The 26,511-nt window shown below is 38.4% G+C and overlaps 1 protein-coding gene across 3 annotated transcripts in view; it reads left to right on the top strand.

Moving 5' to 3' along the window:
- CPED1 (cadherin like and PC-esterase domain containing 1) overlaps positions 1–26,511 on the top strand; it is a 147,736-nt gene that overhangs the window by 115,912 nt on the left and 5,313 nt on the right. For 2 of the 3 annotated variants that reach the window (XM_027679129.1, XM_027679130.1), the window contains exons 17-22: positions 3,572–3,689; positions 10,356–10,492; positions 20,581–20,801; positions 21,064–21,165; positions 21,946–22,033; positions 23,894–24,040. In XM_027679129.1, the coding sequence (XP_027534930.1) occupies positions 3,572–3,689; positions 10,356–10,492; positions 20,581–20,801; positions 21,064–21,165; positions 21,946–22,033; positions 23,894–24,040 (813 nt within the window). Of the gene's footprint in view, positions 1–3,571; positions 3,690–10,355; positions 10,493–10,931; positions 11,046–20,580; positions 20,802–21,063; positions 21,166–21,945; positions 22,034–23,893; positions 24,041–26,511 lie in introns of those variants that run through there. The other variant, XM_027679132.1, reaches the window with a different exon arrangement.

A 26,511-nucleotide genomic window follows, 5' to 3' on the forward strand; every position in this document is an offset into this window, starting at 1 on the left:
GCAGGGCTGTGGTGCCTGAGGGGAGGTAGCTGGGTGACCTGCCAGGCTGATGGGCAACCCTGGCTGCAGCACTGCAGGGGCAGAACTGACAGGTGGAGAGGTCTCCTCCCTTCGTTACCAAGAATACTCAATGAGGTTTGTCTCATCCATTAGTTCCCAGACATGGATGGGCTCTGAATGTTAGAAAAAGGCCAGATTTTGGCTAAATGTTGGTTGTATGCAATGCTAAAATGAATTCCTGTGAGCTTAGTTATATTTCTCCTGTTGTTTAGCTTAAAACATTCTGATACTCTGATCCTTTATTAGACTGTTAGGGGTACTCTTCAGTGATTTGGGCTGGGTACAGTTTCAGAAATGCAGAAATTGCCTGGTTTTCAAAATGTTGAGCCCACCACTCCTTTTGATTGCAAGGGGGTTTCATACAAATGCACCAAGAACTATTACTGACCAAACTGTAGACCTTGCTCAGTCTACAGTACAGTCTAGATACAGTCATCCTGGGTGGGAGTTTCCAAAGCATTCAATTCATTAACGTAAGTCTACTTCCACCAAAAATTATAGATTTAGCAACAGCTTTAAATGAACAGAGTTGGGTTATTCCAGAAAAATGCTGAAAATCCTACCTTTCTATTTAAAATGCCTTTTTGAGATGACAGGTAGCAGCAGCTGTAGATGCTAAAAGTAACTTTATTTCTTTGTGATGCTCTGCCACTGCTGGAGCACTGACTGTTCAAACAAACACAAATAGACCATTTGTCCTTTGTTTGATAAGACTTTTCCCAGAGAAGTCTCAGGCTGCTTATTTTCTCTCTTTTTAACTGCTTCTAGTTTGGTGAAAGTTTATGGGGTTAGTCTGTAGGCAATTGCTGCAATTTCAGAGTAATCACTCTTTCATTAGGGTGGAGATGGTAAAAAGATACAAAAGTAATTAAAAATCCATTAATAGTTAATTTAGATTCCTTAATCTAAAGCATGACTGCATCTATAATGGTATTAGCTATATGACACTCATGCCATATTAGCTGCATGCGTGTGGGTCACCTTTATAATGCTTTGTTTACCTCTCTCTCTGTCTCCCCCATACAATTTTAAAACTGATTCTGGGTTTGGGGGGCTTTTTTGTATTAATGTGCACCTGAGTGAAACTAAGTCTGCATTATGTTTATGTATATACATAAGTATATAATTGAGAGGAAATATAGTGTGTGGTTATTGAAAGGTGAGCTAAACAAACAAAATTCTTATTAAATCAGGCACACAGACTATAAGTAAATGAAATAACATGAATTAGTAGCTCCAAATATTTTTGGAGCTAGTAATTTGAGAAAACTGTAAAGTAGCAGGCTCAGAAATCTTTGTGATCTCTTAAAGGCTAAAACTTTATGAAGAATCAGGTTCCCTGTAGTGTGGTCTGAAACAGAAACAATTGTCATTTCACACAGCAGAAATATTCACTCTCTCTTTAGTCTCACCAATGATGACTAAAATCTATCTAGATATAGAGAAGAAAGCTTTATTCGTCTTTTATTTGCTAGTGTCCATATGATCTTCCATAAAGATAAAAGAAAGTTTACTAGTGAAATGCCAAATCAATTGCCAAATTAATCTTATAAAGTGTCATTCTAGATATGCACTAAAGTACATAATGCAGGGGAATTTTTCCTTTGATTCTAGTCCAGACATTGCAAGGGCGTTTTTGTGTCTCCCATCCAAATATGAAGGCTTGCAGGGAGAACAGACACAGAGCAGAAGCTATCATTTATGTTTACATGTCTTGCTCTCATCTTTGCCATGAGTGATCTTTTGTAAACATACTTAAGATCACAAGATGTTTCATCTTTGGGCAAGGCAAGAAGAATTTCATGTCACTGCAACACCTGCAAAAAACAATAAAAAATCTGCAGGCAGTTTGAAAAGCTCTTAATGTGCCATACATTGATGGAGCTGTGGTAAAATCTGTAGCTGCACATTATAGTAAATATGTCAGTGATGGTAAAGGATTGGTCTCCTACAAAGGTAAAGATGAAACAAATAAGCTTTGTTCAGAGATTCACAATCTCTCATGACCTGATAGTTTAGATGTGAATTACATATTAAACACAAACAGTGTCCTTTAAAATTCATGATTCGCATACTTTGAAAACACACCAAAGTCAAAAGTGACATAGTTCCCTGCATAGTGATTGTAATTAATAGGTAACTAGCCACATGAAACTGCTGTTAATGGTAAAGAAATGTGATTAAAAAAAAACCTTGTTTGTTTAAACACATACCCTGGGCAGACATATGAACAAGAAAATCCCTGTTATTTTCTGGCACTGTGTTGACAGCAATGGCAGTACATTCAGGAATTTTGGACTTTCTTGTGAAGTCCTGTGCAAATTGTTTTACTGCAAGGTAGGAACTCTCTGATGTTAATGTTATTTGAAGTAATACTGTCAAATAGCTGTACAGTGTGTCCAGACCCAGAGGCTCCAAGACAGCATCACATTTAACACTAGAAGATACTATGCCATTCATTTTGTCATAACAGCTGCCGCTGGTTATAGAGATTAAGCAGAGAACAGAACAACCCAGAAATACCCACTATTTCTCTGCCTATGTATGCACAAAAATTACCTTAACCCCTTGAAGTCAGTGGGAAGACTTTTGTTTCTGCCATCATGGAATTTAATGAGATCAGAATAATTTTGAGACAACTATTTCACTTTGGTTTTTTGATTGCATAATCAAGAACTACCAGTATTTACTAAATTCCGGGATGCGTTCATATTGCCATCTGTATCAGTTGCACATATTCTACTAACTGTCAAGATTCACCTAGACCCTACTAGGACTTAATTGTCATTTTCTCATTGGTGTAATTTAGGCATAACATCCTAGATGTAGCATAATTTCATGGCAACAGTGAATGATATTATATGACAATTGTGAAATTAATTTTAATATCATTTTAGAAAATAGAAATTGGCGTGCTTCAGTGAAGAAAATACTAATGAAATATTTTTGTTCTTTTTGGAGAAATTGCATTTCAGTATTCTTTATGTTTCAAGAATAGTCCTTCTTGAAATGGACACACTCCAGTAAAAGTGTCTTTCCATTTGTGTAGTTTGTAAATAATTAGTAGTACTAAGCATATGCAATTCTTTAAAAAGGCAAATTTTGAATTACTGAATATTATCATTGCATTTAGCCAGAAAGGTCCACTCCATTTTTCATGCAGTTTGTACTATATATACTTATATATATATTATATATACTTATATACTATAAGTAGAGACAATATAATATTTTGTGAAAGTTATATATGTTTGCCTTAATAAATTTTCTTATGTCTTTAGCAAATGTGGTATTTTGTATGTTTACTGTGGATTGGGATAATTTATTACAAAACCCTTGTCTGAATGGAAAAAGAATTATAAATTTCATATTAAGCTATATATTGAAGAGCAAAGGATGGATGAACTGCCCCAAATATGTTTTTTTCGTCTTTAAATGTGCTTGAAGAGGATTTCAAAGTTACGTGGATGGGCACACTGCTGTAATTTTCACATATTTCATTTTAATTCAGGACTGTGGTTCCAAAATTCACCCAGAGGAGTCCTGTGGCTTGCAGCCTCTGTCTCATGAATACCTCTCAGCAATTTCACAGACAGTGTTGAAGACCTGTGAAGCTGGAGACACAAAAGGTTTGTACTTTATCCCCTTTCTTCTGAAAATTGACTCATGCACCTCATCAAAGAAAAACTAGAAACAGTATTTACTTTTTGCTATAGACATGCGCTAACCTATGCACAATAAATTTAACTAATCACTTGTAACAGTTACTGATTTTTAAAATCAGGTTAATTAGTTTATGTGAGAGTGTTTTGTTAATAAGTTTCTAATCAATGATCCACTATTGCTTGTGTTATTGTCATGTAGCCTTTAAAATGCATTGAAATATTTCTATTGAAACCAATTAAAATAAAAATCACCGAATCACAGAATATTCTGAGTTGGAAAGGACCAACAAGGATCATTGAGTCCAGCTCTTAAGTGAATGGCCCATATAGGTATCTTGGCATATCTTGGCATTATTAGAACCCTACTCTGACCAACTGAGCCAATCTCAGATGTTTTATTCTAACTAGAAGGGATTGTCTACTCAAAAACTAACTTTAGAAAAAGAATACAACATTTTGATCCATTTGAATTTTATACTTCCATTTATATATTGGAGACACAAACCCAGTTTTTAGTTTTACATATAGTTATACCTTAAAAAACAAGATGGACAAATCAAACATTCTACAATAAGCAATGCAATCAAGACATGTCTTTGGTTTAGTGTGAACTCAGATTACAACAGAACGTCAGGCATGTACTCATGTTAAGGTCACAGTTGCATGAAGATTTATTCAGGTGTACTTTAACTACTCAAGTGTGTGGTCTTATTCATAGCTTAAGTTGTTGCTGTACTAGACAGTAAGTAACTTTGTTCAATCCTTTATTAGAGAAATGAAAAATAACCCAACACTTCTCTATGGTCTGTTGCCACAACTGTATTCTTTATCTTTATCTGTGCTTTTCACAGCAGTAAATTTGCACAAACTCATGGAATAATCAATAAAAAGTTACAGGAATGTGGGAACTGCCTGAATGCCTCATTTTATGTGAAACAGAGGCGTATATTAAATTTGTGTTATACAGAGGGAAGGCACAAAAGAGACACTGTTGTATCTAGCAGCGTATTTTAATCATACAAGTTGTGAATCATCCTATGCCACTATATGAGGACATAACATTTGTGACTAGAAAGCCCAGACCAAACCCACTGAATCCTTCTGGGGCAAACAGTCTCTTTCTTCTGATATATAGCATACTCCTTTTGAATACTGCATCTAGCTAAATGAGGCTGAATATAAAATATCTTTTACAGCCTTATTGTGAATACTATACGCAATTAAAGTTCAAACAAACTTCAGGAGGTGCAGTCTCACAGGAAAAGTATATTAAACAGGAAAAGATAATTTATGCTTAGAAAGTGAAGACTGTCAAGTGTCTAATGAACTGGGATTTGCAGTATCTGGCAACAAGTGGCCATGTAGTTTTACTGTGCATCACAACTTCCAAGTGGAACTGGAAAGCATGTCTTTATGTGGAAAACCATTCCAAATTTGCAACAACCGAATGGTATACCAATCTTGGCAGTGAACATTTTCCTAACACATATGGAAGCCATGGCAAATTCCCTGCTAAAGCAGAAACAACTCTTTCACTTAAGTTAAATTTTCAGAGAAGCCAAGCAATGTCATTTCCCCTCAGAAGACAACTCAAAACTTCTGCAGAAGTAAGGCGGTGCCATACCCTGTTCTTATGCCAGGGAAAAGCTTAGTTTTATAGGGATACTGAGGTACTACCACCGCAAAATCTATCTGTGCTGAGAAAAGCTTGTGTTTGTGCATACATGGACAAAGGCTGAGGTGGAGCAGCAGAGTTAGAGATGAAACCTTACCTCCTCTGACACTAATGGTAAAACTTAGAAGTCTGCTTTGCAATTCCATACAACTCGGATTTCATGCCTCATTTCTAGTCCTTTGATGTCGAGCAGGGACAGTAGTTCAGGGTCTAACCAAAGGCAGAAGTGGCTTCCTCCTCTCCTAGTTACCATGACACTATTCTTTGGAGGAAGCTCAGCACCTTACGAAATATGCACTCAATTTACATGATTTCTGTCTCTTTCTCTCTCTTACTCTCTCTCTAATCACTAAATGCAAATTGAAATATTCGACAGCAGAGGTTTCTTTCTTTCTTGTTTACATCATAGAATGAAATTACAATTTTTAAAGCAAAAAAAATCTTTTTTCTTTCAGAAAATCTTCCTTGATTCACATGGGGTTTGAACCAGGCTATCACAGGAAAATTAGCTCTTTCTTCAGTATTGGTGTATTATCAATAATACAGAAGTTAGCAAGCATTAACTGTGTGTTTGGCTCCTCGGAGAGAGAGAGAGAGAGAGCTGAGAGAGACCATGAGAACCCCAAGTTTTGCTAAATTCCTGCAAGTGAATCAGGCTACTGCTGTCTGTGGAAATGTGGTTTGCAGACAATTACAAAAATCTGGTGGGTAAGAGATCACAGATTCTCTTCTAATGTTCTGCCCTGATTCTGTGACATGTATGTTTTAGTTATATCCCACTTTCCACATTTCCTACAACTGTATCCAGTTTAACATAATTCTGTGTAAGCTCTCTCTGCATTCAACAGCTATCTGGATTTGGGTCCAACAGAGACATTAACTGATGTTCAACAAAATGAATGTCTTCTTTGGTTACAAGGAATAAATCTCAGTTCAGACATAAGTCCATAAACCTAAGCAAATAATGTCCTTTAAAAATAATTTTTACTTTTGTTTTTCATAAATGGAGCTAAAACCAAAATAAAAAATATTTCCGTAGCCTAGTCACAGAGAAAAAAGCTTTTTAAAAGTCTTAGGATGCCAAGTAAACACCAAACGCAAAAGTAAGCTAGTCATAAATCTCCAAACTATCTTTTGCATCAGGTAGGTTAAATATTTTGATTTTGAGTAATCAGGATAGAATACTCTTTTCTCTTTATATGGATGATTGTTCGGCACTATAGAAAAAAGTTGATTTTAAATTTGAAAATGTATGTATATGTGGCTATGAAAATGGAAAAGGGTGAATAAAAATAAGAGGCTAAAAGAAGCAACAAAACTATCAGATTAAATGTACAGCCTCTATTGGTTAAACTTTTAACTTTAGGGTAATATTTTTAAAATAGAAAATAAACAATCCTAATTAATTATTTTTAAAGTATCTTTCTTTTCATGTTATGAGAACAGTTTTAGGGAGTACTGACAATGTTTAATCTCATATCTTAAGCAGATTTATAACTGCTCTAATGAGCCAAAAATCCAGTTTACTTTCACTCTTCCTGTGGAAACCTCCTACTTCCAGGCTAGTATAAAACTTTGATTATGCCAATTTTTAATTTGTGAAGAAACTAACAACGCCCCTCTCTTTCCTGCTCTCTTTCACTGAATTGTAGGTAAACTTGCCCTTGCCTGGTAGAGCTAATGCTCACTCTTTTGGCTGAAGCACCACAAAATGCAGCCTGATTGAAATGGTGCTGAAAGATGCAATGTGCACTGCTAACTTGTATAAATAGGGAAAAAGCAACTTACAATTTCCCTAGCAAATAATTTAATTTCCAAACTAATATTTTTTGCAATTTTTTACTGTTAATGGTCTTCACTTTTTTTTGTGAGATTCATTTTCTCTTTTAACACAATCCTATTTTTGAAGGTTGAGAATGCATTGACTAACTGTTGTGAAGTTGAAACAGGAAAAGTTAATAATAATTGGTTCAAAAATGCATAAATTGAGATGCATCATTTGAAAAAGCTATGTAAATATAAAACCTGAAACTATTCTGTTAGCATTAAATGTTAGTGCTTCCTATACACATCAGTTTGGCTCCATAAATCCTTGTTCTCAAATCTTTTTCTATTAACTACTAATCTTTAGTATATGCCAAAAAATGATCTATTTTTTCTTAATATACCTAGAGAGCTATTGAATATAAACCAAGCTATTTAAAATAAACTTTTCAAAAGGTACTTATCACTTACAATTGCCAAAGTTTAAACTTTTATTGTTCAGATATTTTGGCTCCTCAATATTCGTTTTATATAGTTCTCCTTTTCTAGTTTATTACCTAAAACCAGATCAGCTCATAAATGTATGTAATGTTAAAAAGAAAATTTCATAAAATGAGGGATCTCATGTGTTGTAGACATTGCCAGAACTTTTCTGTATTTGGTGTGAAAGAAAAACTACAACATCAGGAAAAAATATTGAGTTTTTATATAATTTTAAAATATAAAACACTGCCCGAAACAACTCTCAGATCATTTATGAAGAGCTCAGCAGTAGCAATCTTGGAGTCCAGAATTCAAAACAACTAACCATTCTGTCTCTGCTCTATTACTCAAAAAGCACAAAGCAGTAAAAGATGTTTGCTTAACAACTGTTGCTGGGTTATCTGAGACCTAGCACTTTTCAGTCTCTTCGTACAACTGCTATGAAGTTGAGGATGACTCTTTAGTCACGGATTGCAAAGTGTGTGCAGAGAGAGCTAAGGGCAAGATCCACAAGTGACAATAGAGGGCAATTGGAGGGTCAAAGCATTCCTGACCCCAGTGGTGGCCAGTAGACCACAACCTGGAACAAAGGACCTCAAAGCCAAGGGATGGTCAGCACAAGTAAGGGATTCACAACAGCTAGCACTGGGAGGCTAGAAGCAACAGGAATTGTCTAAATTCAGCCTTTGGTTTCTCAGCTGAGCGGGACATTCATTTGGAAGAACACTCTGTGCTCCAGAACCTAGTTATCCACTTTATACCCTTAGATAAAGATTCAATTTAACCCCTTGATAAAAAGTCTACATAGGCTCTTACCCAGGGGCCAAAGTTCAGATCTCTGTTTTTACACAAAAATTGCCAGGTTAAAAGCATGTTATTTTCCTGTCCTAGTGAATTTAGAACTTTAAAGTGGTCCTCAGCTGGTAAGAGTAGGGAATGTTTTTCCTAACAGCTAGGTGATTAGAATGCAGAAAATGCAAGTTTGAAACTCCTCTGAGCCAGAAGCATGGAGCATCTCTATCTTCCTGCTTGCACTCTACCACCATGGTCCTGAGTTTCCTTTCTTCCCTCCTTCCTCCGTGCTGCTTGCCCAGCACAGCCTTCATGAGGCACCCATGCCCGTGGGAACTGAGGGAACCGGGTTATCCTCACTGACCCACAGCATGGTAAAAGCCAGTGTCCAGGCTTTTCTTTAGGTTCAGTCTGCCATAATTTGCTCCACATCATCTGTAAGTGCATCTAAGGCTGGGATGAGCATGTTCTGCACAGGGCAGGGTAGCAGTAACTAGTGTTGCGTGGTCGTGGCACTGTGGGATGTTTTCTGCCCTTAGATGTACTTGTGTGGGCTCCCATACAAACAATTCTTGATGCTTTTATCTGCTAAGACAACTCCCTCTGCTACTTTCAAAAACATATTCACTTGCATTTTTGGCTAAGTGCAAGCACAGGCTACCTCCCTGGAAATTCCCGTGCTCCTGAGTAGCAGCTGACTCTCCCAAGGCCACTGGCATCTCGCAAGGTTGCTTTGCTCAGCAGCCCCCTCAGTCCTTGGCCTGATAAAAAAATGTCAATATACAGCCTTGCAGTTTTTGCTGGAGCTTCTTATGCAGCAGCAATCCATCACACCCAGGCTGCTGACCTGCTGCCTGGTAGCAGTGTTGGCGACAAACTCTAAGGCCAGGTCTACTCTGCAATCATTTGCTTTTGGAGCTATTTTCTGGGCTGTGGTGAGGAACCCATCTGTGCTAGCAAGGCCTGATAGCATTGACACAAGGATTTGGGGCCTCTGCACTCTTCCTTGTCTAGTGCCTTTAATCAGAACAAAAGTAGGTTTTGCTGCCACAGCAACATAGTCCCTGGGAGGTGTCAGTACTGTGTACTTATATGGGCTAGAAAAAGTGTCTCTTTTGTTGATCTGAATATAAAGGCCACTCAAAAGTTTTCTGTCTTCCTTGAGAGATTAAATCCATCAGGCTTCCAGTAGGATTTTTGAAAGGTATAACTTTAGAAAACAACATAATAAAACCATTCAACCTTAGGTAAGGGATTGTTAAAACCCACTGACTTTTGGTAATCCCACTTTATGCTCCTAATCTGCAAAATAATTTTTGAAAATAGGGATAAGGCTTTAATAAATCACTTACATTATTCATCTCACCTTACTGTCATCTTCTTAAATGTATATGTGCAGTCTGGGACAGTCCTATGAACTGTCACAAACTAAAGAAGTTAGTATTTTTTGAGGGAAAGTCTTCATCCTGCTTCATTTTTCTATTGGGTACTCTCAACCAGCCACCAAGCCTTTAAATGTTTAGTTGTAGATGAGAATGACTCTTGTCTTTAGGCACTTCTGAATGTGAATATTTCCTTTTTGCATTCACTCCTCACCACTTTTCCCTTTCTTGTATCTCTTCTCTTGAAAAAGGACAAGGTGCTACAAGAAGGCAACATGAACTGAGAAATAAACCCATGAACAGCTGTCAAATTTGAGCATTCACAGCTCTTTCGGGGAAAGGAAAAACTCCCACCCAAGCTAAATGAAAAGGGCATAACACAATGGAAGGAAATAGTCTCCTCAAAGGGTTAGAGGGCATTTAATTTTGGAAAAACTCCCATGACAAAATACTCAAAAATATCTTGCTTCCTGCATAATAAAACCACTCATAAAAATACAGAGGAGGTGCTGACTTCCCATTGCTGTTTTCCAGGGCAGTGGATTGTCCCTTGCCTCAGCTGCTCTGACAACAGGACCTGTGACTGGAGAGAAATAACATGGCAGCCCCATGGCTGCCGATACTCTGTGCTAGCCAAGCCTGAGCTCCAGCGCTGTGTGGAGGGCAGAAGGGTATGTAACAGGTTTTACATTTTAATTCATTTTATTTACCTGGATAATAGTCCTGAAGATTTCAAAATATTTTATGATTGATGTGTGAGAAAAATCCCTTTTTATTATAACTGGAAAAATATCCAGATGAAAAATCCACAGGGACAAAAAACAACCATTATCCATAATTTAGCCTCATATGCAGAGGCAGTTGTCTGCTGTCATTTTGCATAGGATCTTAGGTCACACCAGCGGAATTTCAAGACCTATGGTGTAAGTGGTTACCAGTCAGACCCGCAGTGACTACAAGGATGGCAAATGGAGGATGTTGTTGCATTGTTGTCACAGTTTGTCTCACATTTGACATGCAAGTTGATTTTCTTTTTCTGCATACCTAATGCATGGCATTGCTTGTGCACACTAATCTTACCAAGTCTTCTTGCACATTCTTTTCTTTTAGTGAAGCTTCTAAGGTGATTGCTTGGAAATACAAGGTCTCCTTAATAAGCATGCTATGACTGTAAAACTGTTGAGAGAGAGCTCTGATCTGAGGCTCAGGTACCTTACTGAGGATACAAATATCCAGAAAGTAAGTAATTAATTGTTATAAAGATGTTAAAGTGTATTGCCTAGGTAAGAAAACAGTAACTAAAAGCAGCATTTTGATAAAATCGAAGAGCATTTCTATATAGACGAATACAAAAATAATAGTCTTTCAATTAACATTTTCTCCTGCATTTCTGGTAATTTCTTGCCCAGCAAAAAGTACTTTATTGCCATTTGGCTTTATTTCTGCCTGTGGTTTTCTCAATTGCTATAAAGCTGTGCATTTCTCTTAACATATTTTTCTAAAATAATACTGGTTTATATGACAGAGTAGAGGCTTGATTTGCTCCTCATGTACAAAACAAGCACTTCTGGGTTGACCACAGCAAAAATAGACAAGAAATAGATAGCTTTGCTTTGGTCTTTAATTTCCATGGACATAAGGCTGCTTCAATAAGCAAACACCCTTTGGTTAGGCAATTGAAGGACAGCAGAGAAACAATATGCTACTGTAGAAGCGGGTTGCCAGGGTATTGCTGGGAGGATTTGCTGATGTTCCCACCTCCTGAATCTAGCCACTCACATTCACCAGTGTCAAAAATATTTGTTAAGAGTCCATTAAAACCAAGTATATGAAATGACTGTTTGTGAGCTTAATTTCTTAATTCAACTTCCATGATGTTTTGACTCTGAGGTCACTGATCTTTCTAGTGTCAGATGAGACCCAGATCCTACTTGATCTACATTAACACCTTGCAAGAAAAATCTCTGTAAAACTAATTGCACTTGTTTCCCATTCTGTATCTTTTACATGAGTCACCTGACTTTGTCTGATAACCTTTTCTGCTCTGTAGAAATCTGCTGAATCACTCCCGTTACCTTTGCACAGATGTACATTTAGCTGGTTTATTCTTTTAAAGTCATTACTCTAAAGTATGTTCCCCTTTTGGTGTATTTCCCCTGTATCTTTCCCTCTCCTATATTTTCTCTTTTTGTCATCACTTTGGAGCGATTTCAACTTTGTGTGATGTTTTGCAATAGCATTTTTGCTTCTTTCACCAAATGAATAAAGGTAGAGTATGGGTTAACTCCCTTGTTTCAGTAGAACTTAAGAACTAAGAGAGAATTTCTTCATACCAAACGTAGATGAATAAAAATGGTTCCCTGCTTGGCTGATAAGATCCTGATTCTGCCTGTTGTAAGTCAAACTTTAGAATTACTTTACACAGTCTAAGCAATGTAGTAGAAAAAAAATTCAGGGGCTCACTGCAAAAGACTTTTGCCTGTCTTATATGTTTAAGACACCTGGATCTTTTATGGAGGAGCTACTGAGTAGCCAGCAAGATATAATTATTGTGAGTAAATAAATTATACATTTTTATTACACAAGGGATTTTTATAAACACCTATAAATATTTATATTTCCTCATTTGTGATTTTAGTTTCAATTCATTACATACTTTGTCTTTAAGTAGTATAGACATCTGAGTTTCCAGAAACAGGTTTCAATGCTAGAAATGTAAGCAGATAGCAAAAAAAAAGGATGAGTGCAAAACATAAGGGCAAAAGTCATCAGTCCAAGTGAGGACACTGAGATAATCTAGAATGCTCTTTGATTTACATTGTCATTTGCTGAAGCTGCCTAAGAACAACACAGCTCATTTGTGTGTCCACTTCTCAAAAAGGGCTCAATTAACCTGTATTCAGGGTTTTTGAATATTCAGCTTGTGTAACTCTGGTCTCTGGAGTTCAGAATTCTTTAGGAAGGACTCGTGTATCTACATCTGAATTCTTCCTGAAAGTTTATTCTGAACTAAGGCAATAAAATCTCTATAAACGCCAGATAATTACCAATCCTTTTTCGGGAAAGCAGAGACATGTATTTCTGTAGCCTCTTTGGGTCCAATGACATTGAGCCTACTGTCAAAACTCTAACAGCCCTCTGTGACTGAATTTCACACCTGAATACCTTCATAAAAAGTTCAGACATGCAAAATTGCACCAGGAGTCACAGACAAAGCAAGTAGTGACATTTGTGATTCACTAAAGTTTCTGATTTTTGTCCTGGAAAAAAATATAATTTGTTTTCAGGGTTCTGATCTGCTGGCTATACTTCTTACAATTTAAAACATCATTTGTGTAAAGCATTCAACACTGTCCTGCATGAAATCCTTGTCTTTAAACTGGAGAGACAAGGATTTGATAGATGGAACATTCAGTGTTTAAAAAATTACCTGGGTGGTCACACTCAAAGAGTTGTGTTCAGTAGCTCAGTGTCCGAGTGGAGAGCAGTGACGAATGACATGCCTCAGGGGTTGGTACTGGGACCAGTGCTGTTTAACATGGAAAGTGGGATCAAGTACATCCTCAGTAAGTTTGCCACCCAGCTGTGTGGTGCAGTCAACTTGCAGGAGGGAAGGAATGCCATCCAGAGGGACCCTGACAGGCTTGAGAGGTGGGCTTCTGTGCCTCATGAAGTTCAACAAGGCCAAGTGCAAGGTCCTGCATCTGTGTCAGGGCAATCCCAAACACTAGTGCAGGCTGGGGTGATGAAATACAATGTAAAGTGAATGTTCTTTTTGTCTGAAATGCAGCACACGGAAGTTTAAGTGCAATCCTTCTGTTTTTCTCATGTTTCATAGAACACTGATAAAATGCAGCACATAGATATCTCTTGCTCATTAGTTTCTTTTATTCATTTGCCAATATTTCTGAAATATATTTATGATCACCCAAGCAGACCAAGTCTTTTCTATCTGCATCATAATTAAGCCGTCAAAAATGCTTTCTAATTTGTTTTCTAACTCCAGGCTGCTTTCATGTCTTATGTTAGAATTTCTTTGTTTTCCAAAGCGGGTCTGTAAAATTGTAATCTCCTTTCTCTATAAGAGAAATTAATTTTCCCTGGCTGTGACTTCCAGTTGATTTCACATCATCACTAACTTCTACTTTAATTTGTATGCTTATAAAACTGTGCTTGAGCTAACTTGTTTCTGTGTGTTATGGTTTAACCTGGCAGGCAGCTAAACACTACACAGCCATTCACTCACTGCCCCACAGTGGGATGCGGGACAGAATCATAAAAACAGGTAGAAGTCGTGGGTTGAAAAAAAGACAGTTTAGCAGAATGGAAGAAGAAAGGAAAATAATAATGATAAAAAATATACAAGGGAAGTGATACACAACGTGATTTCGCATCACCCACTGACCAACAGCCAGCCAGTCCCTAAGCAGAGGTTGTCACCACCCAGCCAATTTCCCTCAGTTTTATTGTCCAACATGATGCCATATGGTTTGGAATATTCCTTTGGCCAGCTGAGGTCAGTTATCCAGGCTGTGTCCCCTCCCCACTTCTTGTGCTGCCCAGCCTCCTCACTGGCAGGGCAGAACAAGAATCTGAAAAGTCCTTGACTTAGTGTAAGCACTGCTCAGCAACAACTAAAACATCAGTGTATTATCAACATTATTCTTATTCTAAATCCAAACCACAGCACTGTAACAGCTACTAGGAAGAAAATTAGCTCTACCCCAGCCAAAACCAGGACACTTGGTTTCATAAAAATGTAAGACCACCTGTATCATCATCATTGCTAGGCTTCGCGAATGAAGATTTGGGAAGGGCTCTACCCACGTTTCTTGCAAGCGCGTTGGTGGCTAAAAAGGCCAATACGAGAGAGGCATGTCCCGTTGCAAGACCACCTGTAATAATAATGGCCAGTCTTCGTGAACGAAGATTTTGGGAAAGGTCTTTTACCTTTCCAGCCTGCGCAATGGATTTTTTAGGTGAGACACAGCCTGCGCTGAACTGAGCCCACCCTTTAATCCTAAGGTTCATCTGCCGGGGCCAAGCAAGCTTGGACAATGGCAGTGAGGTCCTCAGGACGTAGGTTTGTTTAGAGTGACCTTCTCATAGATGGATGGCCTTACAGGGCTAACGGGCTCCATCTGCCCAGGGGACCGAGGAATCGAACCGGGGTCGCAGCAGTGAGAGTCCTGCATGCTAACCACTAGGCCACCAGGAGTCCAAGACCACCTGTAGTGAAACAATAACACTCAGGCTGATGGAGACATAAGGAAGGATGTATGTGCACAAAAACAGTTTTATGAGGTCTTATTTTGCTTTATGATGTGTTAGCAAGAATAGTAAGTGATATGTTTGCATTTCAAACACAGTAAACAGGAAAATTTTGAAGTGCTATGGTTAAGGTTGTTCTGGCTGAATAGATTTTCCTTCAGTCCACTTTTCATATCTGCAGTCTTTTTTCTCCTCCATTTTAAACTCCAAGGGCAATGTAGACTGTGTCATTCTTAGGGAACTCCACATTTATGTTCTAATTGAAACAAAGAAATTGGTAGTCATAATAAAATATCATATCTGTATTATATTGGCTCAACAAAATTCTCTCTAACTGTGGTTAATGACTTCTTACTGTAAGACATATACAATTGTATTAAGACATGATGCTTTGATTTTTGTGCAAGAAATTTTAAAAATGGGTGGAGGAAAATGGATTCCAACAGGTTATTATTTACCTAATTAGCAGCATATAGAAAGCTGGCCTCAACAGCAGGAGGGATATATATTTTGCTTCTCAGTGAGAAATACTACCCAGAGTTTAGTCTTATAATTAAGTACCATTGAGCCATGTGTAATTAAGAACAGGAAATATGAAAAGACAATATTTGCTGAAGTACTTAAAATTCAGCTGTTAAAACAGGAATTTTAGCTTATAATTTCTTAATAATATTTTAGAGTTAAGTGGTGTTTTGAACTTACAGGTGTTTAAATTTCCTAAGTGTGGTTAATTTATAATGATAGGTCTGGTTAAGAATTGAATTCCACTATGCTTACACAATCTTTCAAAGCCTTCAAGCTATAATGGAATTTTTCACACAAAATATTTGCAAGAAAACATCTGTCTGTGTGAAAGTGTTGTTCTTTGTCTGGTAGAATTATAACCTTATGTATGTCTGATCCTTTAGTCATCCTGCAGACAAATCCTCATCGACTTGAACAGTATATGACTAAGCCTTGTGCCAGACGTGTAAAAAAAAAGAGATATGACGTATTCTACACACCTGAGCCATCATCTTCCTCATTATTGTCATAGTCATCCCCAGAACCTTTGGTTGAAATCATATTAAATACCACATGGCATATGCAACTACAGTGAGTTCATGCAACTGTATAGAAATAAATGTGGCTACAGTTACCACACATTAAATTACATTGAATAATTAATTCATCAAAGCTCTTGGGTTAGCTGGAGGACATAGGTTTTCTTCCTCAAGCTAAACACCACTTTTAACCTTTGAGACTTCCAAGCATTTGCTGAAAATGAAGCTGAGTTGCAGAACATGAATTTTGAAAGATGCTTTCTGATGGTTTGCATACCTCAACAAAATGTGCTAGGCCAGCTCTGCATAAGGGCAGTTTGAAAAGCAGGTAGGATTACGTACAGGTGTCCTCTTCTTCCACCTCATTTCTTTTTCTTTAGAGAGAAGAATTTGTTTATTTTTCCAGGATTTACGCGTCTCACAGCATGGTTGAACCAATAGCTAGAAGCAGATTGTTGAATGCAGACAAGGTCTTAATGAATGGATGCAGTATGTGTGCAGATTTGCTGGTGATTTGCTATTCATCCACCAGCCTGGGGTGCATTGGATTACAAGGAATGCGCACCTATCTTTCTGTCTGACGTCTTCTCTAGACTTAGGGCAGAACATTCCCTTCAATATCCCAGCACACATAATGGCCAGTCTTCGCGAACGAAGATTTTGGGAAAGGTCTTTTACCTTTCCAGCCTGCGCAATGGATTTTTTAGGTGAGACACAGCCTGCGCTGAACTGAGCCCACCCTTTAATCCTAAGGTTCATCTGCCGGGGCCAAGCAAGCTTGGACAATGGCAGTGAGGTCCTCAGGACGTAGGTTTGTTTAGAGTGACCTTCTCATAGATGGATGGCCTTACAGGGCTAACGGGCTCCATCTGCCCAGGGGACCGAGGAATCGAACCGGGGTCGCAGCAGTGAGAGTCCTGCATGCTAACCACTAGGCCACCAGGGGTCCCAGCACACATGATCTCCAGAGAATGACTGTTGATACCCTCCTGTGATGACTGCAAACAGACTTTACAGCTAGAGAACAGGGACCATAGGTTTCAGATACTGCAGTCCTAGCGTTAATGACATATCTTTCAACAATGCTGTAATTTCACTGTGAAAGATGTAGCTGAAGTTAAACAAATTTGCTTGATTCCAGTTATACAGTCCTGATGTAGCTCTTATCTGCTTGAACAGCCAGACTTCTTCACTGAAAGCTCATATGGTTCTGTAATTGACTGACACCTTTGAGGGTGACCTATGCTTTTGATCCACTTCTCTGTACATCCACAAGTCCACTTTGGTTCATTTCTTTCTTTCCCACTTACATCAAGTCTCAGGTATTCTCTTAACCGACCTGTTCTGAGAGTCTGTGTTAATTTCACAAGTGAAACAACCTGTATTCCTCCCCAGTGGGATGTTGCCATCTGTCTCAATCCTGACTCATCCTGTTCAGCCACACCTTCTCCTAGAAATAAGTATACATTCCCAGATGGACACTCAGTCACTCAACAGCATTAGCTGTCTGATCTAATTTCCTGATCTCCTGCTTCACCATCTCATAACAAGCTCACTTAAGAGTGAAAATGGAGGTGTTCTGAGACTCACAACATCCTTTGGAGATAGGCTGTGTGCAGTCTCATCAATCTTGTGATGATATTTGAAGTATGTCAGGGCTGTAACAGTTACCTGTTTCATCTAATTATACTAACTATCAGAAGGAATCTGCTCTGACTCCTGTCACCTCCATCACATTCTCAGAACATGAGGACAACAACTATGCTAAAGCCCACCTGATATTTTCGTATGGTGCCCAGCATCATGGCATTTATGAACTAGAGCTGCCACTTTAAGACATAATTGTACCTAACTTGTCTCTCCTGGTACTGATTCACTAAATGACTGCACATAGTGCCCCTTCCATCTGCAAACCTGGCCAGCTAGGTATCCCAGGGAAGGCTTGAAAATTCATTCATGGATCCACGGTTTATATGTGTGCACTTGTGTAGGTATAGAAATTGTAAAGCCCTACAAGGCTAAATTTTTTAGTAGTGTAAATTGGGACGTGTGTGTGTTTTGCTCTAATTTTGACACATCAAAAGAATAGGAAAGAGACTGATGAGTCGATCTTAGTCTTTGATGCTCTGCACTGTTTGAGACTTTGGAAATATTTAGCATGACACTTCACACTTTAGTTGATAGTAAATGCACACTGTTGGCAAAAAAAGAGATCTGTGCATCAATTTTCATTGGCCTTAGCCATAGTTCTTCTCTCCTTTTTTCATGAAGTTTGTTGTCTTGCTATTTGAAAGGAGTGGTAGATGAGATTAGACCAAATACAGTTAGAAGGAGAAAGTATCTATGAGAATTCTTATCACAGTAGAATGAAGAATGAGATAAAAATGCCAGATCTGCCCATTTAGTGTAATAGCTGAATGTGCTCCTTTGCCATTCCCATGTGCTGTGATAACAAAATAGTATTGTATATTACTAGAAGTAGAAGAGAAACAATCTTGGATGTTCTACCAATTGCTGTACGTGTTTAACTTGGTAGTGCCTGTTTGTTATTCTGCTAATGATGTGTTGTGTTTTCACAGAAATGTTCTCACCCACATTACGAGCTAATGATATCCTTGCCTGCTAATATCTGAGAACTACTTTTTAAATAGATATGCATCTATATACTACAGTGATGGACTCATGAAATGGAGATTAAAGAGACACAGATATAGGCAGACTGAAGAAATTAGGAGATTTTGCAAGCTAAAAGAATTGTTGCTTAAAACCTCAGGTTAATCTACTTTAGAATTAGGACATATTCTAAGCATGAACTGTCTTCCTAATTGTAAATAATTGTATGTATGTTTGTGTCTGTCAGAGAGGGAAAGAGAGAATATCCAACCGGTCCTTTCAGGGATCCAAGGATCCTTGACTTCTGTGTGTCATGCTATGGTTGGTTTAAAGGGGTTTCTTCTGACACAATGTGAAAAGCTGGAAACCCCCCTGCATATGAGAGAAGTGCTTGTTCAGTACAAGCATGAACAGCAGCTATTTAAGAATTTCCTCTATGGGGCAGCTTTGAGAGGTCCAGGACAAGAGGTAGAAGAGCCTCTATGCACTTGGTGTTAGTTTTAATTTGTTTGCTACCATACATAATCTATCAAGGGCTTCTCTGCAGCCCTTGATATGCCCATTCTCAGCCCTGACACCAGATTAGGGTATGTTCATCTGAAACTGCTTCTGTTCTGTAGGAAGTGTCATTGGTACACTGTTGTGACTTATTTTTAATCACAACAGGTTAATAGAGGGAAGTGGAATCAGTTTCCGAAACTGTAACATTCCTCAAGGGAATAGATAAATAGAGATGTATTAGATGAGAGAAGTCCAAGATGCTTCCACCACATAGAGTCTCTAAAAAAACACTTTGGAAATGTATTCTTAAACATGTAATCTTGTGCACTCTGAATTTTGTTTGCATAATCAAATATTCAATCTGGAAGTGGTAAAATATCAAACGCAAAACCAAATTAAGAAATGAAACAACAAAACAGCAGCTTACAGGGTGCCAACTACCCTGAGTGCCAGAGGAGGTAGGAGAAGCTGCATACTGTTGTGCAGAGAACAGGGCTGTTACTGTGTTATGGCTCTGTGGGGTTTCTGACTCCCAGTTTTACATTTTTGCTCCTCAGTGTGGATTTCTGGCTGAGGTGACTGTGGTAATTGATTATGCACACAGTTTAATTGGCAAACCACAGTGAAGCTGGGTTCTCGTACTATTTTGTCATTGCTTACCTGCTTCAGCAGGAGGAATTGCTAGTCCTATCCACTAAAAATAGAGCAATTGCATTAAAAAAACCCACTTTGAATTCTGTGGTCTCCAAATACAGAGATGTTTGATTTGTCAGAGAACTGTAAGAATGAATAGGAACAAGCCCAAATGACTTCATTCATTTGCAAGTTCAGAGTAGCAGAGCAGAGATTGCTATACTTGAAGTACTTTTGTCATCCTGACAGCATTTCTAACTCCCTTTATGGAAGATAGACATTAATCAAGACATGCTGTGTAGGAACAAATCACTTGAAAAATTGAAGGAAAAAAGGCAGGAAGCTGCAAGCAATTATGAGAGCAGGTGTGTACTAGCAATTGGAAGGATATATACACATAAGCAAAAGAAATTATCACCAAGGATGAAAAATGCGGGGCTAACTATGCAGCTATAGCCATCTATAACCTGCACTTTTTGTCTTTGAAACACGTAATATTTTTATTAATCAAATCCCACAGATTTTGCTAAAGGAGAACTTTAGTATTGAGATGTTAGGTCTGGAGAACAGGTAGCTCACAGAGGTATTACTTGAACATTATGAGAAGGGTTTAAAGACCTCCTGAATAGCTGTATTCTTTTCTAAGCTTTTGGTTTCTGGATTGTACAACTTCTAAATCACATCTTTTCCATCTAAAGATTCTTTTTATAGGTGACTCAACTAACAGAGGGATGATGTACTATTTAATAGAAAGAGTGAATAAGACTCTTCAGGAATGGCAAAAGACTCATGATGTTAAATGTTATCATAATATCAATGAGGGGAAAACATTTGTCAGTTACTCCTACTACCCCCAGTTCTGGATGAATGCAAACCAGAGACCGACTTTTGAAAATGCACTGGAACAGCTGCTGCAGAGGTACTGTACAAACTCTATTGTACCCTTGTTTGTATTATTGTTCTATTCACAAATGTGTTTAACACATTTCACAATTAAAGACAGTAAACTATTATGCATAATGTGTGCAGACCGTGTTGTGTGATTAAAAACGTAGTAGAAATTACATCAGGCCTCTGATCAGGGTGCCAGATACAGTTCAGTGAAATGTAGTGCAATGCAGTTAAAATGTTTGCCATCTGTTTTAAAGCAAGATGTGTTGTTTTTCTTTTCTGGGTTTCAGATCACGTCCCCTGGAGAACACAGACCAGACTGTATTAATTGTAGGTGGTGTTCAGTGGCTTAATTCCAATCACCTGCAAATTATCCAAAAGGTGTTGAGCAGGTAATGCTATGTACTTGGTGTTATTCCAAGTTTTGATATGATAAATTATGAGAAACAACAACAATTTTTAAACACAAAAATTTCATTTGTTTTCTCATGGGTGTGCATTTAAGTGACTTTGAAAAAAAAATATACATTGTCTTTTGATGTTTCGGTTAAGTAAATATTCAAGGTGAGGCCACACCAGTGTCCTGCTCTACTCTGCAATGGTGCAGCCTCACCTTGAATATTGTGTGCAGTTTTGGTCATCACAATATAAGAAAGACATTAAGCTACTAGAGAGTGTCCAAAGGAGGGCAACGAAGATGGTGAAGGGCCTTGAGGGGAAGCCGTATGAGGAGCAGCTGAGGTCACTTGGTCTGTTCAGCCTGGAGGAGACTGAGGGGAGACCTCATTGCAGTTACAACTTCCTTGTGAGGGGAAGAGGAAGGGCAGGCACTGATCTCTTCTCTGTGGTGACCAGTGACTGCACCCAAGGGAATGGCCCGAAGTTGTGTCAGGGGAGGCTTAGGTTGGATATTAGAAAAAGGCTCTTCACCCAGAGGGTGGTTGGGTGCTGGAACAGGCTCTCCAGGGAAGTGGTCACAGTACCAAGCCTGCCAGAGTTCAAGAAGTGTATGGATGATATTTTCAGGTGTATGGTGTGACTCCCAGGGTACGGTCCTGCGCAGGGCTAAGAGCTGAACTTGATGATCCTTGTGGGTCCCTTCCAAGTCAGCATAATCTGTGATTCTGTGATTAAAACGTTTGTCCTTTTTTTTTTTTTAATTTGCCAAACAGGGAGAATCTATCAAATATCCTGGTAATTATCAAATCCATAGGCATGGGCTTTCACCTCCCGGTGGATGGAATACATTCTCTATCACAGGTAAGCTATAGTACATTTTGAATGTATTTTCATGGAAGACTTGTCATTTCAGCATTAATTTTGCTGTCTGGTCAAAATACATTACAACCTCTGCTGAGAAAGCTTTAAGTGGATCAAAGAAAGATTAATGTTTATGTTTGCTCATACTGCTTACTAATATGGATTCAAACCAATTTCCCTTATTGCAAGGATTTCACTGCAATCAGAGAGCTATTGGAGATGCTGTGCTCGGTCATCTGTCCCAAGAACCAGAAGAAGCTCCAATATTAATCCTCTTGTCTAAGTTGAGAAAGCGAGCTAGGGATAAGCAGATTGCTCCTTGTACCACGTTGAGCACAGGCCCTTCCCAGGCTTCCTCCGTGTTTGCTGCTGGATCAAATTCACTGGTCTGGCTGCATTGCATAACTCTCATAAATCTACCTTAACTCACCTGTGAAACCAGAACATTACAGAGCAGCTGGAATGTACTGGTGAATCCAGCCTGTTATTTGTATGTTAATAATATGTTACAGTTAGTTTAAATCATATCCAAGACCCTCAGAGTAACAAATGGGCTCATTTCAATGTGCTTTTGTAACTCATTCAATTCAATATTTTTATTTACAATGTGGACATTGATTCTCTATTCTCTACACATAAAATGCATGGATGAGAAGCACTAGAGGGCAGAACAGAGTGAATGATGCCTACCAGCACTGTGTGTCATGCTCCAGCTATTCACAGGTGTCGAAAAGAGAAAATTATTAGCTTTCATAGATTACATACAGCACTCCTTTCACATTGGGGACTGGTGCCCACGTCTTTTTGCAACCATAACACACTGCTGTATTCAGTGTGTGACTTACTGCTACTCTCACCCTTCTTTCTGCTACAGAGACTACCCTGTCTGATTTTGCCAATTCTTTCTGTCTAACTATTTATCTACCTTTTCTCTACCGAATGTCTTCTTATTGATTCAAACAATTTTATTAATTTATCTGGATGACCACAAAGAATACAGTAGGGAAATTGTTGTCATCAACATGAAGAAACATTTTCATAGCTCCTGCCATAGGTTTCAGCAGAGTTCAGTCCTAGGAGGAAGAAGAATTTTGATGCAGGGTAGGTGAGGCAAGGATAGAAAGAGTATTAAAGGCTTCTGGGGAGTACCTTTTCTCTTTTTTATTCAGTAAATTGGCAAAACTCCAGAAATCAACTATGGTGAATAACTGACATTCTTTTCTCGTTCAATATTGGAATCATATGCCAAATTACCCATGTGGTTTGGGTGCTCTAGGCTTCAGGACTACCACAGCTACTCTCAAAGCTCTTCTATCTGCAGTGTCCAATCCACCGCCTTGCCACCTTCATGGCTAAATTTTTTCTATTCTTGGCCTTCCTGCAGTATCTTCAGAAATAATAATCTGTTCTTCAGTATAACCATTTTTAAGATACCCGTGTCCTCTACTCCCTTTTAAGCAACAGCCTCAATGAATTTGATTTGAAGCTGAATCTTTCTTTACAGGAACAATTTCACCATTTGTTACAGACAACTTTATAATTGGATTTTTTTTCTGAATTGCACCTCACATTGGCTAAGTATATGTTAAAAACCAATACCCAGTAATTATATTTTAAACAACCTTGAAATCTTCCTGTAAAGGAAGCTGCACAACTACTGAAAAGTAATTTTAATTTCTGCAAACATCTACAACAGCCTTGGAGTAGCAGCTATTTCCAAGAGTGAATTTATAGTAATTCATGCCTGGAGTATAACATCATTGCTTATTCAAAATGCAGTTTTGCTATTCATTTCCATGACACCATACCCCTTAAACAGCCCTTCTGACAAGACATTGCAATATTTTATCTGGAATGCAGGCACAAATACAAAACCTGTGGAATGAAAACTTGGTTATTCTGGATACAGCAAAAAATTTGGGCTATGAAGTGGTTGACACCTTTGTCATCACCATGGGACGTTACAAGGAATTCCTGCAAGGGAAGTGTGGTTGCCATTTCCATGAGGTAATAATTTACACTTACATAATTTCCAGGTATTTAAGATATTTTAACTGTCAAGTGCTTAGAAATGAAAAGGTATGCAATGAGGTTAGCATTTGTCACTCAAAGTTAGGCCTGAATACAAATCGTGGGTATAGCAGTTTGTACAGGGCACTTGTCCCTCGCTGCTCGGAGTGTAGGGCCACCCAAGGACAGGCTGAACTGCTGTAGTGATGATTCCTCAAAATAAGAATAAATGTGTTCTTCTGCAAATGTAACTCGCGTAAAAGGATGTTGCACAGTTTCCAGGTTCTTATATTATTTGTTATGTGTTATATATCCCTGCTGCTTCTTCATGGACTGAGTTTATCTTTTTACCGTACCTCAGTCTCACAGATTTTTATCTGATGGCTTCCCAACTGAGCAGCTCAGCACACACACATCAAATCATAAATACAATTAAAATGGAGCTTAAAATTGAAGGACCAATCTCACTGCTATGTATCTGTTTTCCCTTGACTGAGAAAAAAATTATCTGGGATAGTTACAGTAACCAACTATACAAACAGAAGTGTAAGTGAGAAATTGCTGTGATGCTACATTCTTCATTCTTATGAACTGAAATCTGGATTGTTTAACAAAAGATTAGGAGACTAGCTCAAGTTATTTAGCTAAAATCTGTTTAGAGCCATAAGACGGGGATTGTCATATCTTTCAGAAAGATTGCATTTTCTCTGAGTGATCAAAAGAGAGGTGGAAGTTTTGATAGAATGAAATACAGAATGAGAACAAATTGTTACTGAAAAGTTAAAACTGGGAGGCGATGGCTCTCTGAAATCAAGAGTTAATAAATTTATAATGTTTCATAGTCAGCTGGGGGCTTTCCGCCAATAAGAAACTCCAAGTTCAAAAAAAATCTCAGAAATTTGATTACTGACTAGAATAATGACACAAGTAATTTGATATGCCATGTAGAATACAAAAACTTAATTATCATGGAGAAAATCCTAGGATTTTTTTTTATTAGAGTTATCAAAAGTGCTTAAGTGTTAAAGAAGACTAGCACCACACAAGTGAAATGCTAGTATTTTTTCAGCATAATTTTAGGAATTTGTTTTCTGTCAAAATAAATTGCTTTAAGTAAGAGAGACTATCAAATGTTTTCTGAACCTCTCAAGGATAAACCCCCTTTGCTTATTTTGCCAAGTCATGCCGATTTTTCTGGAAGCCTCACTTCCAGCCAAATCTGTTCCCAGGACCCAAATGTGTTCAGGTATAGAGAAGCTCTGTAGAGTTTTTCAGGTACAATGGTGGGCCATGACACCAGGAATGAAGTGGAGGTACTAATTTTTGCTGTGAAAAAATATCAGGACAGTTATGATATATTTTCCTTAAAGATCCTAAAAAAACAACAATCTAAAAATAAAGGTACCTTCATCAGACACACACAGTATACGCTGGAAACCAAAATATCCTGTGGCTAATTAAACCTAGGAGTAGTTTAAACTAAACAAACTGAAATTCAGTGGTGATGATTGTAAAATTCAAGCATAGGCTCCGGAGTGTCCTTGTGGTGTATGCATATGTGTAGCAAGTCTATTTTCTTGTAGCCTGTGGATTATATTTAACTCTCTTAGCCACAGCAGAATAAAACAATAACTATAAAGCTTTGATTTTTCCCCTTAAATACACAGGCAGAAATATTATCTCAAACACAGTCTACCAGACAGCAAATGCATTTCCAAAAGAGTCTCAGGAGTCAATTGACTGGAGCTGGTTGGGACTCTGCTCCAGTATGAGGCTCCCTGGGACAGACCACTAGTTTGAGAGTGTTATCAGACCCATCTGATCTCTAGTGCCATGTGTCAGCCTCACAGCTGGTTTCCACCTCAGCTCCCCAGCAACTCCCATGTTTTCAGGCCATTGCCATGGCCTCTGTAGTGCATTGGGACCAAATTCAGCAGGTGTGACTAGTTAACCAGCCCTTTAATCTACTCTGCTCAGAACTTGAGAGGCACAAACACAGCTCAGTACAAATGGAGTTAGAAAAGCGGGAGTAAGCCACAGAGCAGATATCTATGTGATGGATAAGTCATCCCACGGAGTAAATGCCTCCCTCCATTTTACCCAGAAAGCTGTATTGACCCTTTTTTGTCTAGAGCACAGATGTTAGTGTCTTCGTGGGTCACTGCTGATGCTTGTCGTTTCCACAGATCTTACAAGCAAAAAGGAGAGCTTTGAAATGAAATATTTCAGATGCTTTGTATGGAACTGGGTGGAAAACAGCAGGGTGTGATCGGTCATGAGCATTTTTCATGCACTCCTCCATCATTTTGTATGAGCTCATGTTCAGATTTGCTCTTGTTTCTCTGCCGGAACAATCTCAACAGAAAGTATGTGTTTCTGGGGAGGATCACTGGAGAATTTGGCCCACAAAGCTGTTGTTAATGAGGCTTGAGAGGTCATTGTGCCTAAAAGAGCCACAGATATGCCCA

Source organism: Neopelma chrysocephalum, unplaced genomic scaffold, assembly GCF_003984885.1.
Source record: "Neopelma chrysocephalum unplaced genomic scaffold, ASM398488v2 Primary Assembly neopelma1_45, whole genome shotgun sequence".
Lineage (NCBI taxonomy): Eukaryota > Metazoa > Chordata > Aves > Passeriformes > Pipridae > Neopelma > Neopelma chrysocephalum.